Source organism: Acipenser ruthenus, unplaced genomic scaffold (assembly GCF_902713425.1).
Source record: "Acipenser ruthenus unplaced genomic scaffold, fAciRut3.2 maternal haplotype, whole genome shotgun sequence".
Classification (NCBI taxonomy): Eukaryota; Metazoa; Chordata; class Actinopteri; order Acipenseriformes; family Acipenseridae; genus Acipenser; species Acipenser ruthenus.
In genome coordinates this window covers 1,880-23,229 of record NW_026707393.1, presented here as the reverse complement: position 1 = coordinate 23,229, position 21,350 = coordinate 1,880, and the positions used below count along the sequence as shown (strand labels likewise).

The following is a 21,350-nucleotide window of genomic DNA, read 5'->3' as shown; positions in this document are numbered from 1 at the left end:
ATACATAGTTGGCATTGTTACTTTCATTACACAACAACAAACCTAAAAGCTGAGCTTGGTACTGCACATTGACCTCGTCATCAAAGGACGCTCTATGGCACCTACTTTATAACAAGAAGAAAAACTCTAAGTCCATCATAACTATCTTCTATTTTAAATGAACACACTATTGATGTACAGGTATATCAATCAATCTGAATTTCTAAAGTAATGTTGATGCTAGAAACGCCTTTCACTATTTGCCTTTAGACTTTCCTGCAGAATATTTTGCAATTTTGTGAGTCTGGGAACATGTCTACTACAGATTTGCTGAACTAGTCACAGCATGTGAAGGTCTCTGCATATGTAACTGTCATGATCTCCGTTTTTCCTTTTGCAATGAAAGATGTTATTGAAGCGCTAGTTTTCTGAGCGCCACTGGCTTTTTGGTGTTTTTGTGATCTCTAGTGCTTACCACACAGATCATTCTTGCTCCCATGTCCCACCGTTAAAACCAGTCCTGCATAGTTTACAGAAAGTATGCCTTTTCCCCAACGTTGTTAGGATTAAGTGAGAATATGTTGTGGTCCAAGAAGCTTGAATTTTGCATCAATATATATATATATATTTTTTTTTACCAGGATGGCTTAATCGCACGCAAAGCCATTGTAGATGGTCAAGAAGTATGAGCTTGCCTCATGCACTGAATGCATGCCTGCCACAGGGCTCCCCTGGGTCCTAAACCCTACAAAGTACAGGTGGAGATTGCAGTAACCACAGACAGTACATGACACGGTAATCCATGATTTTAGTATCTGAAATGTTAACAAGAAATTGACTTTTGCAGAAATTAAAGGTTTGCTGACCTAATTTAACATAGAGTTTTGAGCAAAATACGGGAGAAAATCTGTCCTAGGGAGTTGTCTGGGAGAAGTGTCCAAAAAATGGAAGAGTCCCAGCAAATAAGGGAGAGTTAACAGGTATGGACTCAATTCAATTCAGTTGTGTATTGCATGCAATATTGAAGCAATATTTATTTGGAATAATTTACCAAACAAGGAATGTCCCACAGTTAGTGATGAACCTAATGATCCTTGTGAACCCGGTCAGACAAACCAGCATAAGAGAGAAAAGAACCTCAACGGGCACAAGCCTGGAGTTAAATGGCCAAGAGCTTGTGAGAAAACTGCATGGGACACAGTAAACACAGATCTCTGCGTTGCATTGGAAAGATTAAGTGGAACAGTTGAAAAGAAGCTGGATAAATTTGGGGACATCATCTACGCATATGGAAGTGAGAGGTTTGGAGTTGAAAAAAGGAAGGAAAAAGTACAAACTATTCCTGGAAAGTCTAGACGGCAGCAGGAGATTGAACGCTTAGGTTAGAGAAAGGAGACAGCTGAGGAACCAATGGAGAAGAGCAGAACAAAGTCAGAAGGAGGGACTCAATCTCTTACAAAAGGTCATAAAAGATAAGCTTGCAACATTGCGCAGAGCTGAGCGCCTACGGAAACGCTACAAAAAGAAGGAGCGTGCGAGAGCTAACTTTTATAAAGACCCATTCAAATTTGTAAAGAAGTTATTCACCAGTGAGAAGAATGGCACACTAAAAGCATCTAAGGTTGAGCTGGAGAGATATTTGGAGGAAACACATACAGATTCAAAAAGGCAGGAGCCTATGTCAATTCCGTCAGACATCCCACCTATCAATCCACCAGAATACCAAATGGAGGACTGTGCACCTAAGTGGAAAGAAATAGAGCAAGCTGTGAAAAAAGCAAGGGCTTCATCATCTCCAGGGCCTAATGGAGTTCCGTACAGAGTGTACAAGAGTGCTTCAGGAGTTCTACGAATTCTGTGGAAATTGATGAAAGTGGCATGGCGCCGAGCAGGTGGAGTCTTTATACCTAAAGAAAAAGATTCTACAAGCATCAGTCAGTTTCGTCCCATTTCCCTATTAAACGTAGAAGGCAAGAATTTCTTCAGCATTATTGCTCAGAGATTGTCAGCTTACCTATTAAAGAACTGCTTCATTGACACTTCAATACAAAAAGCGGGCATTCCAGGTTTCCCAGGTTGCTTAGAACACATCAATGTGATCTGGCAACAAATTCAATCAGCTAAAAAGGAGAGGAAGGAGCTCCATGTGACATTCCTGGATTTGGCTAATGCATATGGTTCAGTGCCACATGAACTACTTTGGGCAGCATTTGATTTTTTCAGTGTACCGATGACAATAACAAATTTAGTGAAAGCCTATTTTGGAGATTTGCAATTCAGTTTTTCAACTTCAGAATTCAGCACTACATGGCAATGCCTAGAGGTTGGAATAATGGCAGGATGCACCATTTCTCCACTGGCTTTTACCATGGCAATGGAAGTAATCATTAGGGCATCAAAATGGGTAGTAGGAGGAGAGCGCTTGGCTTCTGGAATGCGACTACCACCAATTCGAGCAAATATGGATGACATGACAACCATGACTACAACAGTAGCCTGCACTAATCGATTATTGGGCAAATTAACCAATAACATTGAATGGGCACGAATGCAATTCAAGCCCACTAAATCAAGGAGCATCTCTATAATTAAAGGCAAAGTAGTAGATAAAACATTCTTCATTAATGGTGAGGCAATACCAACAGTGTCTGAGAAGCCAGTGAAGAGTCTTGGGAGATGGTACGACGGGGATCTAAAGGACACAGTTCGTGTGGGAGAAGTTAGACAACAAGCAGTGGAAGGGTTGAAGAGCATAGACAGCTGTGCTGTACCAGGTAAACTAAAACTCTGGTGCTTTCAGTTTGGTCTACTGCCGAGGTTGCTGTGGCCACTGACTGTGTACGAGGTTTCTTTGACAACAGTAGAGAAGCTGGAAGCTTTAATCAGTTCATACATCAGGAAGTGGTTGGGAGTTCCACGCTGCCTCAGCAGAGTGGGACTTTATGGTAAAGGAATACTGCAGCTACCAGTCTCTGCTCTAACCGAGGAGTTTAAGTGCGCCAAGGTCAGACTGGAAATGACATTAGTAGAGTCACGCGATAAATGCGTAAGGGAGGCAGCACCTGTGTTGAAAACTGGAAGAAAGTGGGCGGCAAAGAAAGCTGTGGAAGATGCAAAGGCTGCCCTTCGAATTGGTGATATCATGGGGCAAGTTCAGCATGGAAGAGGGGGTCTTGGTTTCAGTTCAACTCCTCCTACATGGCACAAGGCGGCCCCAGCTCAAAGGAGGAAGCTGGTAGTCAACGAGGTGCAAAAGCAGGAGGAGAGGATGAGGTGTATAAAGGCCATTTCCCAGGCCAAACAGGGAGAATGGATGAGATGGGAGAGTGTGGAACAACACAAGATTGGCTGGCAAGACCTATGGTCAATGGAACAGAGCAGGATCAGTTTCCTCATCAGGTCAACATATGATGTTCTCCCATCACCACAGAACCTAAACCTCTGGGTAGGAGAGGATCCCTCATGTCCTTTGTGTTCATCACCTGCAACATTAAGGCACATTTTGACAGGATGTAAGGTGGCTCTTAGCCAAGGACGGTTTACTTGGCGCCATGACCAGGTGCTGCGATGTTTGGCCTTAGCATTGGAAGACAAGCGTAACAAGACCAATAAGTTGCCACCTGTTCCATCAAAACATTACACACAAAAGACAACATTCCTCCGCCCAGGAGAGCAACCACCAAGAAAAGGTGTTAAAACCAATCCTCGCCCAGGACAACTGGAAGCTGCTAGAGACTGGAATATGCTGGCAGATGTTGGTCAACGGCTTATTTTTCCACCTGAGATTGCCACCACTAACCTTCGACCAGATATTGTCTTGTGGTCTGGATCAGCACGCCTTGTTCACCTGGTAGAGTTAACAGTGCCATGGGAGGATGCTGTAGATGAGGCGTATGAGAGGAAGAAACTGCGGTATGCTCAACTAGCCACTGAAGCGGAACAGCGAGGATGGAGAGTTCGGGTTTACCCAGTGGAAGTGGGTTGTCGAGGATTTGTGGCACACTCTACAACCCGGTTTCTCAGAGACGTCGGATTCAGTGGCCAAGAGTTGCGTCGCACAGTGAAGAACTTATCTGAAGCAGCAGAGAGGAGCAGCAACTGGCTGTGGTTGAGACGGAAAGATTCTGGCTGGGGACAGGTAAGTAAGCTGGGCTGAGTTGAGTGGGGGACGGAGGGGGGTGATGCTGGGACGCCAGAATCACCGTCGAGCCCTCTTGAGGTGTCGTGGGCTAGTCGACGAAACACTGAGGATGGAAGGTGCCCACTTGAAAACCCCAGAGATGTACCCTACTTAGCTCAATCCAGACGGTTGTCATGCTGATGCGCTGGGGAGGCCGCACTTTGGTTGATCCCCGGAGCCAGCATCGCAGCCGTTGTGTGTGCTGATGCGCCAGGGAGGCAAAATAAGCTGATCCCTGGAGCCAGCATTACACTTCAGCCATTAACACCAGACAGAAGGATATCTACATCATCATATGGAAGGAAACGTAAATGGATGGAGACACATATGGATCACATTAGTTTACTGTAAAGCTACGTCTTAGTTGGTGCTTATCTTGGCGAGAGCCGAGTTCAAATCAGCATGAAGTTTTAACATCTACTCTCGTGTAATGGAAATCATAAGATTAACCTGAAGCAACCATCAATACAAGGTGACAAACATGAACGAGAATAGCAGTTGGATGATACAGCTGCAGTGTTCCAAATAAGTAAATGCCTTAAGGTAAACTCTAAAATTAACATTTTCCCAGCATGGGTTGCTTGCTTGACAATAGTAACACCTCTTGAATGGTTTTGTTTGAATACTGCTCTAGCTGTGATTGTTGTTACATTTTGTTTGTGTGATTGCTGGGGTATCCACAATACAAAGGGTTAAACATTTTTTTAATCAAACTTATACTAGTAACTAATACTGGTTTATAGAATAAATCATAGCCATAAGTTTTACAGTAACAAAATATTTTAAAGCGGTAGCCCAAAACACATTTGCCTTAATTTTAGGATGGCGGCTCTGTAACCTGACTTGCCTTAGGCATTCAATATGTAAAAAGCAGGCACTTTAGCATGGACTAAAAATGTAATGTCCTCCAGGGTTTTCTAGAATATATGTCTAGTAATGTGGAGCACATGAATGAACGGGAGTTGCGCGTTTCTGTGTGTATTCGGCAGCTTTGGTTGTTACTGAACAGAAGAGTGAATAACGTTTACTTCCTTAAAGCCAATACACTGGTAATGGGATAACAGATACATAAGTAACTGACACTTTAATTGGAGGTTAATTAAAAATAAAGGGGAAGTCTGATCACCACAGTGGATAATTGCTTAGGAAGAGTAACAAATGCAATGTTGTTTTAAGCAGAACACCTGTAGTGCAAATGAAAATGAGCCGGTTTCATGTGGATGAGCTAGAAAAAAAGGAAAAGAATGCTGTCTGGTTCAAATGGTTGATGCCACTCTTCACTTCCCTTACCATGTTTTTAGTACTCTGGTCACTTCAGCTACGGAACTATCCAGTGATCTCTTAGTTAAGCAGTAAAGTGCAGTGGATTGTTTTTTTTTTACTTGGCAGTAAATCCCTTAATGCACTAGACCGTCATTAACCCACTGGTAAAAAAACGGACTTGTTGTCTCTTACTGCTAGAATGAACAATATCCTGTATCTACTGAAATGTATATATTTAAAGAATTGGCAAATGTTAAATAAAGGCCTTTACAGTGCAGCTTAATTTAATTACGGTGCCACTTTATTTATAGTGACTTTTAAAAAGTACCAAAAAAACAAAACAAATGGCAACTGTAATGAAGATATTTTTTGTCTTTGAGTTCAGTGTTAGCATTAATGAATTGTACATTGAATCATATATATATATATATATATATATATATATATATATATATATATATGTTATTTGGTTCATTTTAAAAGCTGCTACTGTATACTGAATATCTGCACCATAGTTAAAGTGTGATCATAGGTTTAGTTGTTCTACTTTTGTATTGCTAAAAAAAATGCCTTTGTGTTTGCACTTACTTGCTTCAAAATAGTTCCCTGTGTTTTGGTATCTGGACAAACCAGTTGCAGTGAGATTCTTAGAAGCTGATTGTAAATGATGATTAATTAATAATAATAATAATAATAATAATAATAATAATAATAATAATAATAATAATAATAATAAATGGTTCATTAGATACATGCCTGCATGTCAATCAACACTAAAGATAGCAGCAAACATATAATTCCCCTGGTCAGATTTGTGCTTGAGCAGGTGAATTTTATTATGTTCTTCCTGGGTGACACAGTTGAGTTAGAGGATCTATCTACAGGAACCTATCCTTCTGCTCTAACTACTGCATATACATTTGGGGTGTTTGCATTTGCCTTCAAAGCACTGATGGGACCAAGCATTTTCAAACACACCCACATTTTCTTTTCTGTTCCCGCTGGTCTATTGCTCTGCCCAGTGAAGTGAGAAGCTCTTTAGCTGTTGAGTTTGCATAGGCTGCTGCAACCCCCACACAGCATACTGTAAATCCCGCATTTCGTTCCTGTCCTTAACTGCTTGAAAAGGTGTGTTATTTACCTAGCTTAGGTACTCCTGGGACCCAGTTTATCGTTGTTATGTACACAGCATTTTTACTGTTGTGAATCATGTTTTCATCAGTCCTTGGCCTTTCTAAAGGGTGTTTGCTGGTAAATGTATTCTGTTTTTAACTCCAAACTGGCAAGCAACAGCTAAGCCATTTCCCACCACTGGTAAAAACAACCACACTAATAGCTGATACCCATGTCTCGCAAACATATTTTCTGGTTAGTGTCATAGGTTTTGTTATGATATCTGTTTCCTTAAATAAAAGTCTGTTTTGCACAACACATGATATGCTAGGGCAGTGGTACTCAACTCTGGCCTTTGAGATGTAATCCAGTCCAGATTTTTACTCCAAGCATGTTCTAATGTAGTTAATTGAAGCTGTTAAGAGGCAATTTACTAATTTAGGACCTGTTGGAATAAAGACCAGGACTGGAATGGATCTTGAGAGCCAGAGTTGAGTACCACTGTGCTAGGGAGTATTTGATTATGAATCAGTACCCTTTTTTCAGCAACTCTGAATGAAACATTTCTGTTAAATAAAAAAAAAGTCATGCCAGCTCGCCTTGGTTTTTTGATTCTGCCTTCTGAAAATCCATTAGTTACACTTGGGTTACCTGTAATGATCTAAGCGGTCATAGATTTTTGCAGCAGGTAGTTTAACATCCCCCTCCTGGCTGACTCCACCCACCACCATGTCTCTCCCAGGTTCTCCCAGCAAATGGCTTGCCTTGAAATACAGTGACCATATACTCCTGACCAATGAAGAAGCATATGTGAAGTATAATAGAGTTTTACTGTTCTTGTGATGAGGAAGAAAAAGTTTGCTGTTTGGGAAAGGTGTCAATGTGAGGCTGTCACAATCATTTCTGAGGACTTCTTGCTGAAGGTACAGTGGGAGTTCTTACTAAAAAGCTGATCTGGCGAAAACATTTGACCTGTACATTTTGTAAGTTTCTGATGTTCTCTCATTACTTTGAGGTATTGTTAATAATTGCTATATTATTACTAGATACACAGCATGAAATGCTCTAAACTCTGTATGTTGTTCGCTTAGCATTTTTCAGGGCAAATACATGTTGAGAGTTTTCAAACATCAAAAAACAATTGTTGAATTGTGGTTCCATGTTAGGTTCTAAAGTTCTTTGTGAAAAGGAAGGTAAAAGAAAGATTTTCTTATGTACGCACAGATGTCTGTAACTGAACACCGCTTAGATGTTTCGGTCTAGATAACTATCTTCAGGTACTAGTTCAACAGAGTCTGCTGGGTTTGCGAAGTTAATGTGTAATCAAGGATTGAGGCCTGGCAACATCAAGTGAAGATTCTGTGCTTAATGTCTCACGGAAAAACGGGTCAGGTCCCCATTTCTTTTTTTTTTTAAAGGCTTGAAGCTCAATTTGACCATTTTGGCCAAAGTGTACTAACTCATACTTGTAAGAAAATGGATATTGCTAAACTAGATTAAACTGAAATTTGAAAACAGACGTGAAACAGTACAAGTACTTCCCAGATGCATTCAGTATAGGCACTACAAGCCCTTATTGCCAGCATTAGGTTTACTTAGCACAAATTAGAGAGCACTTTGAATAAAATTAGATGTTGTTTAAAGGTGGAGTAACACAGGTGAACCACTAAAGACATTGATAAATCCAACAGGTGGAAACGGTTGCCTTTCTTTACTTAGGTTGTGTTAGGGTTACTAAAAAAGCTGAGTGCTGAAAAGCAGTTTTGAGTCTTTTGAGCGCAGAGGTGCAGACTTGAGTCTGTATGTTGCTTCACTGTTGTAATATGTGATTTTGCATCACTGCATAGTATTTAGTCAGGTTACTATTGTTAAGTTTCCAAGATGTTAGCTTAGTAAGTTATCCAAACGAGGTAATAAACATGACTTTAATAAAAATAAATTGAACTGCTGTGTATCAATTTGCATCAGATTTGCTCTGTCTTAAACTAGTTTTAATGTGTCAAAGTACTTACAGTTCTTGTGTAGATTGGGGGCAGTTTATACGTTGTATTTATGCTTTGTTCATCTTCAGTTCTACATCTGGGAAATTAATCCCAGTTATTATTGGTTAAAGTTATATCTAGAACCTTACATATACTGTAACTGTAAACTAATATTGTGGAATGATTTACAGATATTGTAACTGTAAATTAATAATGTGGGATAACTGTGTCCTCTGCATACCCTTGTAAATCACTTTTTTATCATTAAATGACTAACTCTGCAGGGAGGTCAGTGGTGTTGGCTGTTCCTTACCCAGCAGTAAATGTAGATTTCTCAACCCACCAATTCAGCTGTGCAAAGGTCTCAGAAAGCATTGAGGAGCATAGGTTGAAGCAAATTGGTCACTTTGCTGCCCTATTCTGCCGATATGACAGAAATTCACATGTCTTTTGTCTTAGTATTGGCAAAGCCATGGCATTTAAGGGCTGTGATTTGTTCAAGTCAGATGGTGGTACCTGCAGTTAATGAGTAACTAACTGTTGCCTCATGGTTTCCTCGGTGCAAGGTGCACATTTATAAAGGTCATATGAAGGTAAACAGAGACAAAAGGGTGTTAGACTTTTAAAGCTTGCTATGAATAAACAATTGGTAGTCCTGTGTAGTTTTTGCATTTACAAAAGAAAATTTAAGGTTATGTTATTCAGTATATGTCTCTGGTATATTATGTGGAAATTAGTCTCTTTTTTTTAAAGTCACAAAGCTATTTTCTAAGACAGGTGAAGCTAATCATTATCTGATGAAGTGTCATTTTCATATGACCTGTAGCCAGCCTCCATATTTAAGAAAAAAAAGGTTTGATAATAATTTGATAATAATTTGTGTAGCAAGTCTAATTTATTAAGCTTTATGTCTTTTAAAATTGTAACTGCATAATTAAATGCATTTCAGTGCATTCACATTTTCAGATTGTAGTAATCTGTAATTGACATTTAACTGTGGATATGATAGAACCTGATCTTTTTAAAAAATGTACACAACTCTACATGGTAACTAGAGATTTTAAACTGTGTGCATGGTTAGTGGTGTCAATTAGGTGGCAGACTTTGCTGCTTTAATACCAGGGGCGTCATTTCAGAAAAATTTGGGGGGTGCTGGGTGGGGGGTGCTGGAGGGGGGACAAAGTTGTGTTAACATTGAACATTCTCTGTCCCAAATAGCATCATGAATGAGAAAAAACGGCAGTAATTAGGCTAGTTTACAACGAGATAGTGTGCTGCGTTTTGTCAACATTGTCCTCATTCTTAAAATGAATTATAAAAAATGTGCAATGCAAGTGTTTTTATAACAAACTTGAAAAAAAAGTAATGAATTCCATTGATTTTCATGTATAACATTGCCTACCAGAATGTATCTAATACTGTAGTTTACCACCTTAAATATTATTTTCTGCCGCTCCACTGTGAAAAAGACAACGATGAGTTTATAGAGCAGCTATGCAAACCTGAAAACGCACAACACAGCACAGCCCTACACATCTCAGCCTAAATCTAAAAACACACAGCACAGCCCTACACATGAGCCTAAATCTAAAAACACACAGCACAGCCCTACACATCTCAGCCTAAATCTAAAAACACACAGCACAGCCCTACACATGAGCCTAAATCTAAAAACACACAGCACAGCCCTACACATCTCAGCCTAAATCTGAAAATGCACAGCACAGCCCTACACATCTTAGCCTAAATCTGAAAACACACAGCACAGCCCTACACATGAGCCTAAATCTGAAAACACACAGCACAGCCCTACACATTTTAGCCTAAATCTGAAAATGCACAGCACAGCCCTACACATGAGCCTAAATCTGAAAACACACAGCACAGCCCTACACATGAGCCTAAACCTGAAAACACACAGCACAGCCCTACACATCTCAGCATAAATCTCGTTTTCAAATCTATGGTACCTTTTCTTTAGAGCAAGCATAAGCAATATTAATAGTTTATTCGGCAAGTGACTCCTTGTTGTCTCGCTGTGTTTAATTTCTTCCATTTTCCACCTACTGTGATGAACATATCCGACATTTCCTATTGTCTCATCATAATGTCAATAATATGATATTATTATAGTAAGTAATATAATGCAATGTAATTCTGTGTTGTCAATAAAATCACTGGACAACGATGAGCTATCAATCAAATAACTGCCCCCCGCTCCCCCTCCCGCCCCGCCCTATAGCAAATGACACCCCTGTTTACTACATTTTTCAAAGAAGAGAAAGTCTTCTCTACTGGCATGATTCAATTGTGTGATATACACGGGATGACATCAGTACACAGGATGAACTGGAATGTTGTCAAATCTGTAACGTGATTGGTTAATTTCCTTATCCAAGATGTCTTCTTTTTCTTTTTCTTTTATATTGGTACTTTTTATTTTCAGTTGTTAGCTGTCTAACGTTTATTATTATTATTATTATTATTATTATTATTATTATTATTATTATTATTATTATTATTTATTTATTTCTTAGCAGACACCCTTATCCAGGGCGACTTACAGTCGTAAACAAAAATACATTTCAAGAATCACAGTACAAGTATTAATACAATTAAAGTTCCTAGGTGTTATTTATTTGCTTATTTATTTTCGAGTGTTTTTTGGCACAAAAGCCTTTTTGTTTTTTTTACTCCACCTTTTGAAGTCATCACTTAATCACAGTGCATCCTGTGAGTGTATGAGTGTTCAGAATAATGTATGAATGTGTAAGCCATGCCACTATACAGTAGATCAGAACAGGTGAACTATGAACCAGAGTTTTTGGACTAGGCATCCTTCCTCTTCATTCACAACACTGAATTGACATATACAGTAGCTGTGTTTTACACTATGACAATTGTAGTTGAAAATTAAGGCAGCACATTTATTTTCAGGGGGAAAAAATCCATACAGTAGCCCATACATTTTTATCTTGTGTGTGTGTCACCCCCTTTAAAAGATCATACATTAAAAAGGAACATCATCCTGGCATTTGTTCATCTTTTCTGAGGATGACTGTTCTGCTGTTCGTGATTACTAATTGCAGCCTATCTTAGAATAAAATCAGATGACACACCCTAAAAGTGGAAAACTTAAAAGTAAATTTAGTAAATATATTCTAGTGTCTATAAAGTTATATAAATGCAAGCACATTTGGTCCAGTATTTCTGTTGGACTTTGCCCTAATGCAGGGAATAGCTAGAGTGATAATATAAAAGGGACTTGAAACATTATCGTTACTGTCTTAATATTTAAATGTATAAGAACTATACATACTGCTGCAGCACAAACAATGGTCACAGATACACTGGCTAAGCGATGTGTGCTTAAAAATCCATTAGAGAGTGTGAATTTTAACAACTGGTAATCCTTGAGTTATTTCTACAAAGAGAGGAGATTGAAATATGTTCCAATTGGCTCACCCAACAGTTGTTTTTAGATCATGCTACAACAGCCTATGTGCTAGGCTTGCATTAGGCCTTTGTTCATATAAACTGGCAATGCAGTGTCCGGAACTCTTTAAATGAAAAAGTTAAAAATTTAAATTCAAATTCAAACGTGTGAAATGTTTTTCTGCTCTTCCTGATTTATTGTACATTGCAACAGTCATAAAAATGTCCAATATAATTAAAATATTTGTTTACTTTATTAGCATTCTGATGCTTAGCCACTCCATGCTGGATGTGTCGTTTTTTTCCCACAAATTTCACGTAAGAGTGAGAGATTAAACATGGCGTATGATAGATGTGTGAGCACTGTAATGGTAATAACATTTAATTCCTGCCATTGAATAAATGAAGCTTCATTGCAGAAACCTGGGAGTTCGACCTGATATTTATCCTACTCAACAATATACAGTTCCAGCAGCACTCAAACCACCACATGTAGCAACTTAGGAATGTTCTTCATCATGTTTACAAAGAGATTATTCAGCTTACAGTACACATAAAAGTATAAACAAACATGTTGGTTGACTCCAGCTTCCTTGTACATTCCTGCCCTTTAGACTGTGAAAACTAAACTTAATTTTATCAAAAATAATACAAGAATACAATTCCAACCTTTGTTCAGGGGAAACACCAAACGCGGGACTGAATCAAGTTACAGTTACTGGTAACCATTTTTAAATTATTGTACTGTACTAGGAATACATAACCTAAATTAAATCATCTCATGTTCTGACACATATGAACTGTTTCCTGGTTACACAGTACTGTACACTCTGCAAAATAAACCAGCTTCCTTATTTGACATTGAACCGCAAGACTTTATTGCACAATATGAGGCAGTGGAGTGCAGTCTATCACATGCTTTCATATCTAGTGTTTTGAGGAACATTTTTGTAACACTGTTTTTCCGTATGAATATTCTTTTGTAGCCATTGTGTACTCTTGCTACTTTGTTTTTTTGCAAGGGTATTTCATTTAGTTTCCAGGAAAGCATTCCACACACCGATTTCACACAATATGAGTCACATGTTATTATACTTAAGATAAATCTTGCCCTGCTCCTCCACATCAATACATGGTCCCAGTGGTGCAGCAGTCATTTAGACTTTCTGGAAGTTGTTCATTGACAGTTATCTTCAGGAAGCAGGTGACAGTGTAAAGCTGTACTGTAGGGTACCACGGTAAAAGTCTTGCACATTGAGTGAAAGCAAAGTATAAGTAAGCATTGATATATGGTAAATAATTTAAAAAAAACACATGAATAGCATAACAATACACTCCTCTATGTATCTATTTCAATGAATAAAGGACTGAAAGGAATAATAATGGGTAAAGCATGGGTTAGACTGCAAAGTGACGTTGAGTTTCTTCATAAAGAACAACAGTAAAGTATTTAACTGAATATACTTGTGTTTTGTTTAGGATTAGGCTTCTGATTGTATATGCCATGTAGTGGCAGTCACATGGTTTCAGAGATTTGCCAGCTTTAAAACTTGTTCTCGTGCTAAGGTTTAAAACGTATAATCTGGATCATTGAAATAAAGCTTCCCTGGTGTTATTTTGTAATGTTTTGTTACCATGCATATTAAAAATGAATGGGAATTAGTTAGACACACAACCCTGTATTGTAATAGAAGGTAGATAAGAAAGAATATAAAAGCTGATAATATAAATTATGTCCATGTTAAATTAAATATGTAATGCATTTGTGGTTGAGTAGTTCTGTACATTTCCATGGGGAAATCCAAGAGAAAGAATAATGATGGCAAGCAAGTTTGTGAAGAATTCATGTTAGGGTTTAAGATACTGTTTATAAATGAGTATGGAAGGTTAACACATTTTAACTACCCTCCTAGATAGGTATCTACATGACTCATTTAAATCAATCCTCTTGTTTTAATAAGTATTCTTTAAATTTTACTTACTCAACAGCTGAAACTCCCAAGGTAATTGTTTTTATTAATATTAATCTGCTATGACCAGGAGTTGCAGTTATCTAAACTGTCCTGCTTTTCTTTTTGGTCTTTCATTCTTTAGGTCTAAGCACGAATTGAATGGTTTTGACATAATGACAGCTGAAGATTCCATTGCCATTATGAGCAACAGTTCCTCCAACATGTCAGCATCCAAAGTCCCAGAAGGAGTGGCTGGAGCCCCCAACGAGACCGCACTGCTGGCCCTGATGGATCAATCAGGATACGGGATGATCCAAGAGAACGGGCAGCGCAAGTACGGCCCACCACCAGGCTGGGAAGGCCCCTCACCGCCTCGTGGTTGTGAGATCTTTGTGGGGAAGATCCCTCGAGATGTATATGAGGATGAGCTGGTCCCTGCGTTTGAGACTGTGGGGCGCATCTACGAAATGAGATTGATGATGGACTTTGACGGGAAGAACCGGGGATATGCCTTTGTCATGTACACGAAGAAGCATGAGGCCAAGCGAGCAGTCAGAGAGCTCAACAACTATGAGATCCGCCCAGGCCGGCTGCTCGGGGTCTGCTGCAGTGTGGACAACTGCAGACTCTTTATCGGAGGCATTCCCAAGATGAAAAAACGCGAGGAGATCCTGGAAGAGATCTCTAAAGTGACAGAAGGTGTGTTGGACGTTATTGTTTACGCCAGTGCCGCTGACAAAATGAAAAACCGGGGCTTTGCTTTCGTGGAGTACGAGAGCCATCGGGCCGCTGCCATGGCCAGGAGGAAGCTGATGCCTGGCAGGATCCAGCTCTGGGGGCACCAGATTGCAGTGGACTGGGCTGAACCTGAGATTGATGTGGACGAAGATGTCATGGAAACTGTCAAGATCCTCTACGTCCGCAACCTGATGATAGAAACACCAGAAGAGACCATCAGGAAGATCTTTAGCCAGTTCAACCCAGGCTGTGTGGAGCGGGTTAAAAAGATCAGAGACTATGCCTTTGTGCATTTCACCAGCAGGGATGATGCAGTTAACGCTATGAATAACCTGAATGGAACTGATCTTGAAGGGTCCTGTATAGAGGTTACCTTAGCCAAGCCGGTAGACAAAGAGCAGTACACGCGGTACCAGAAAGCAGCAAAAGGAGCAACACCAACACCAGCACCAGAGACACCGCAGCCAAACTATGTTTACCAATGCGACCCCTACACATTGGCGTATTATGGGTATCCCTATAATGCACTGATTGGTCCCAACAGAGAATACTTTGTTAAAGGTTAGGCTTGATTTTTTTTCATAACATTAAAAACTGACTACCTATTATAGTTTTTTATGAATAATTGAAAATTGTCACTTTTAGGAGACAGAAATATATGAGTTCTACTCACACAAAGGCATGTTGAAATCCACTTCTTCGCTTTCTGCTTTAGTGTTTTCTGACTTGTAATCATAATCTTGATTTGGTGCATGTAAATGGCCTGGGTATAATATAACGTTAAAATCTATGTAATCCTTACAGTTTTGACTGTTTACCTATCGGGGTAATCCTGTATCTATTTGGTAAAAGGTTCTTTGCTAAAAAAAAATAATTTCTGGAGTTATTTTCTACATACTGTAACGCAGCCAGTTATTGTCACAGTCTGAAATTAGCCACGTTTAACATCTGGTACAAGATGGCTACAAAAATGTCTCTATGGGTTAAGCAATGAATTAGCCTTCAAAACTGAGTTGTCCGTAAAGACTGCTTCTGATACCTAAACTATTATGGTTCTTAGGCTACGTACACACACAGGCTAAATGTGGTTGTGAGTTCTCCTTTTACTCTTAATACAGTTTGTATACACACACAGTTTGGTTACAAAGGGCAGCGACAACTACACTAGTTAATCCTTTTCAGAGCAAGTATTGATATGAAATTGAGTTATATGAAATTGAGTTATTAATTCAGTTTGGTTAGTTAATGCGCACTAACTGTGTGTGTGTATTACAACCGCAGTTGGTGCTCATAGGATTTCTGCGCAACTAATGATGTCATTGTTTATCAGACATTTCCGTGTGATAAACATGGCTAATATATATATATATATATATATATATATATATATATATATATATATATATATATATATATATATATATATTATATATATATATATATATATATATATATATATATATATATATATATAGGTGCCTGATGAGCCAAGTTGATTTTGTAATATTGATGAATAGTAAATTCATACAATGGTAAATGGTACATACATATAATATAATTTTTTATTTAAACAAAGTACAGTATAATATTTTGTTGTAAGAAAAAAAATGTATTTTTGGCTTTGCAACTTAAATAAAACAATATGGGACAATTCGTATCCCCAAATGCCACAGTGCGACCGCAACTCATTTTCCCACCGATACCGAACGTCTCATTTGTGTGTTTTGGCACTCCAGGAAACGTCTCAGTAAATGACAAAGACGCATATACAACTCCTTAGACATGCATACATTTTTAATCCAGTCATTTGGAAACCACTCAAGTCGTTCCCACCAGCCTTCTGGTCTGAAGATCACCCAAATGTTTCGTTCTACCGTCATGGTACTGCAGATCGTCACCGCTGTATTTAGCAGTGCAGAAAAAGCAAAACGGCGTCTCCGCTGGTTTTGCAGAAAAGAGCATAGCTGAGCTTGACGAGCTCTCGATCGAGTACGTACAGTACTTTCTTCCAAAAGCATAAACAAAAACACAGCCTCCATGTTCTCACACAAAACCTCACGATTGGCATGAATGATGGCCCGAGTTCAGTGGTTTCTTTAAACAGGGAGTCACTCACTTCAGTAATGAAAGATGTGTGTGTACAACAAACAACCGCAGCGAGTGCCGTTTGCCGTTTGTTCTCGCACCAACTGCAGTGTGTGTGTAGGTAGCCTTAGAGAAGCTGTGCTTTAAAAAGAAGAAAGCTTTACACTACATAAAGAAAGGGGCATTTTTTAATCTGAATTATTTTGATACACCTACCGGCTGAACAAAGTTCTGAACACATTCCTCTCTCATTTGTATCTCAAGCAGGTACTGTAAGGGGCAGAGGGCGAGGGGCGGCTGGGAATAGGCCCCCGGGTCCCAGAGGCTCTTACCTGGGGGGATACTCTGCAGGCCGTGGCATCTACAGCAGATACCACGAAGGGAAGGCCAAGCAGCAGGAAAATGCCTATGAACTCATACCCAGCCTGGAGTTGACTGCTGTCAACCCAGTGGGCATTAAACCTGGCACAAGTTAGTGCAAGCCATATATATGACCGTTAACACCTCCGTTCTTCATCTCTGATTGCACTGACAACTTTGATTGGCTATTGTGTTGTTGTTCTTACTGTTTATCTCTTTGCTGTTTCATACTGATCTATAATCTTGCTAACATTTTACTTTTTTATTTATACATGGGATGATTTTCTATTGGTGGTTCAGCCCTATAATATGACATTATTCACAACGTTAGCCTCACATTAACTTATTATTACCCATCAGGGTAATATTTATGAAGCATTAAGAAGGTTTTTATCTCCTCATCTCAAACAACATATATTATCATCCCTCTGTTCTTAAAAACAAAGACAGGTACTTCTTTCTGTGTGTTTGTTAATATTATAACTTCATATAGCATTCATATTGATAACAAAAGTTAATATTTGCTCAAGTCTTTTGTTTTAGTCATTAGTAAATTAGTTAGGACCTCCTTTAAGTAAAGTTATTGTTATAATCAAGTAGTGCTGGGTCTTATTTTAAGACCCAGCACTACTTGTGATAAGGCATGACCTAGTTAATGCTGAAATCACAATACTCTTTCAAGCAACTTTATTGGTAGTGTTTGAAGTGACCTGGGAGAGTTCCAGTGAAAACTGTCCACATAAAAAATGTTCACATGAAATTGAATTGGGCCCACCAACATCTTAGCGCATAAAAAAGTGCAGCATGTTTAGGTGAAGTGGAAAATCTTTCAATACATTATCCCAAAGTTTGTCCCAAGAAGACCATCTTGTAAGTCTTCATAATAGCTGCATGTTTAACAGGCATTTAATGGGCACTTGGCACAGTTTGGGAAGTCTGAAAGTGTGCATTTATTGATTAATTCTCTCTCTCTCTCTCTCTCTCTCTCTCTCTCTCTCTCTATATATATATATATATATATATATATATATATATATATATATATAGTTAATGCATATTTCTGTAAAACATTTTCCTTTTTTATTGCTTTGTAAATGTCAAAGTTTATGAATGTGGGTGCATTAAGATTTCCAAATTTCCCTCAGTTGGTTCTGACAATCCCTCTCTCTATTTTTAGTGTCCATCCCTGGGTTGAGCGGCCAGTATTCAGTGTTTTCAACGGGTCCAGCCACTAAGCTAATGGAAGATGGCAAGATGCATGCAATGGAGCACCTAATCAATCCCCTCGCAATCCAGCATGATCCCTCAGGTGCTGCTACGGCAACAGCGGTCATCCCTGCTGTGTCCACACCCCCTCCATTTCAGGTACATCATGACTGCTAGTATTTCATCCATCATTTTAAACACTCAGTCATCAATAATATTAAATAATATCACGCAGATTTTCAGAGCGTTTTGCTGAAATGCTAAATTTGCAAGAACATAGATGATGTTTCAAGATACAATTAACCGAGCACTGCAACCTTAAACAGCCTTTGTGATGTTCTGTACCATTCCCTGCACCACCTGATTATTATATAAGTAGTCAATGAACGCTCTTCCTTCCTTCCTCTCTATAGGGTCGGCCCATTACTCCAGTGTACACGATGGCCCACAATGTTCAAAGAATTCCTGCTGCCAGTCTCTATGGTACGAGCTACATCCCCATAGCCGGCCATGCAGCGTCAGCCACCTTCGCAGCGCTACAAAAGAACGCAGCTGCTGCGGCCGCTACCTACGGAGGCTATGCCAGCTATGTACCACAGGCATTCCCAACCTTTCAGGTCCCTATACACGATGTCTACCAGACATACTAAACACTCGCACGAGAAACACTGAAGGAACATTTTAGTATTTATGAAGAGAGAATCCTACGATGAATGTTTTTTTTTTTTTTTTAAATAATGACTCAGAGAAACTTCCAACTGGAAATAAAAGTGAAGACTTTTGAATAATATTGCATCTGCATGAACTCCTATAGAAAATATATAGAAGATACATATTTTTAAGGATATACTTAAGGTTAACGTATTCATACTGTTATAACGGAAATGCATTTTATTTGATAGGTATTGATATCTTCCGTCCATAGCTGTAAGTGTGGATGTTTAAAAGATGTCACTTTTAGTTTATTCTTATTATTTTAAGGTGTTTCTTTTATTTTATTTTATTTGAATTTCTTTGGTACGAAGGTTTTAAGTTATCTGCACTCCAGCTACTGTTTCTATTATATATAGTGCCTTTTATAAAACAACATCTTCTGAAAAAACAGTTCAAACAAACTTTTTTATTTTGTCTTCAAAGCAATATAACACTTAATTGACAACATAATTTTCCCATTTTTTCCTTCTTAGCTTTTTTATTTTTTTTAATTTTGGCATGCTTTAGATATAACACCACTGACAGGTACCATTGCATCCTGTATAACTAAATGCAATATTAATGTAAAAACGCCTAAGACAGACACATCTAAGTTCAGGCAAGTATTAGGTTTGAAATGAACGATTTATATTGCAGGTAAGATGAAACGAGGTTTAAGGGAGATTACACTGTAAAAAGAAAGTGCCCTTTAAAAAAAAACATTGTACACCATGCAGTCCCTGCTCTTTGTCAGCACAGACAGAGCTAAAAAACTTTTTTTCAGTGTTCTATATATACATTTATACAGTAGGTCATGTAATCTCTTTTTTTATTTGCCTTTGTTTTTTTTTATTATTATTTAAATCTGTAATGTCAGTAAAGAAAGTAAAATAATCACATTCTCACGTCCGCTACAAATAAAATTTTGCCTAATTGATATGCACAGGGAAAAATATTTGACCTTTTTCATGAAGTTTCGAACAATATGCTGCTGGAATACAGCCTCCATGTTTAATTTCTGAATACCTTCTTATGAGGTTATGTAAATATCTGTTTAGGGTATTTCAGTTCATGTGGACGTCATTTAAAAGTAACGAGCAAATGCTTTATTTTACTTTTATTTTAGATGTGTATAATGTGGTGGGGAATACATGTGTTTTTTTTTATTATTTTATTTTATTTTTTGGACAAGACTAACTCTCTTGTCAGAAGGAGCTCTACTGTATACCAATAGCCTCTATCATGTTGAAGCAAAAATTCTAAAATCAATTGAGGGCTGTGTACAAAAATGTGGTATGTAAATATATTCTGTTCTGAAATACATTTTGAGTAAAACATTGTTTAGTGTGTCAGTAATGCATAGTATGTGGTTTACCACATCATTTGACCATTTATTTCAATGTTAAGAAGGTATTGTCAGAGTAGGAAGATTATCATTGCAACGTCTGTGGCCTGTTTAAAGGCTTCATTTTGGAAAACATAGTACATTAAAATGGGGCCTTCCCTCTTTATAGTTGTTATTTCTGGGTATATTTCCCACAACATGCAGAGCATGAAGAAGTAATCTAACTAAGCATTACACCTTCAACATGGTAGCAATGCTGATTATTTGGTTTGTATTTTTTCAAACAGACACTAAAGAATACAATGTGCAGGTCTCAACAAAATTAGGCCGCTACCATAAAGCCAATTTCTATGTCACATATATTTTTTAATTAATTTAATTAAAATGCATAGCGGTTGAAAGTATTACTGTATTTTGCATAGAGTTGGTGTGCAAATGTGTAAAATTGAGCTGTTTAGATAATATATACTGTAGATTAATTTAGAGAGAAATGTCTGTTAGGGAACTGTAGTCCTCATTTTCCAGAAACCATGTCATTTACACAACAGTAGTAGTTTAACTCGAAATGTGAGTTCCTAGGTACTGAAACGAACAAAGTGTGCATAGTTTTAAAAAAAAAAAAAGTTTAGTGTGCCTTATTGCCAAAAATGTGCTTTACTGTTAGGGATTAACAGTCTTTTAACTATATTTTCTATTCTATGTTTTTAAAAGTTTCTAAGTTTTTTTTTTAGAATTATTACATCTCTATTTCCACAAAAGTAGTGAATAAAGCATTTTAAAACCAGGCCTTCTGTATTTCTTTATTTCAAGATGTGCTTGTATTGTAATGATGCGCTTGTGCTGCCTTATTGCTTCAATAAATGTGTGATGAATGAGGGAAGGGTCAGTTTGGTGTACAAGGTGGATGGGATACTGTTGCTAATGTGGTGGCGGAGGACAAAAACTGCCTACAGAACCGCACAAAGGCTAAAACTACTTTTTAGTGATAAGAACATGTAATGTAAGTGCTCTATAATCTA

General features: G+C 38.2%; 1 protein-coding gene across 4 annotated transcripts; it reads left to right on the top strand.

Annotated features, from left to right (window-relative positions):
* Positions 1-7,351: 7,351 nt before the first annotated feature.
* LOC131696467 (RNA-binding protein 47-like) lies at positions 7,352-21,117 on the top strand. 4 transcript variants are annotated; one of them, XM_059018717.1, is made up of 5 exons: positions 7,352-7,458; positions 14,047-15,203; positions 16,995-17,198; positions 18,265-18,452; positions 18,707-21,117. In XM_059018717.1, exons 2-5 carry the CDS (start codon positions 14,078-14,080, stop codon positions 18,941-18,943), a joined length of 1,755 nt encoding a protein of 584 aa, XP_058874700.1. In that variant the 5' UTR covers positions 7,352-7,458; positions 14,047-14,077; the 3' UTR covers positions 18,944-21,117. The 4 variants fall into 4 exon arrangements, with proteins under 4 accessions (XP_058874700.1, XP_058874698.1, XP_058874701.1 ...); XM_059018715.1 differs by having other exon boundaries at positions 16,992-17,198; XM_059018716.1 differs by having other exon boundaries at positions 7,362-7,518; positions 16,992-17,198.
* Positions 21,118-21,350: the final 233 nt, after the last annotated feature.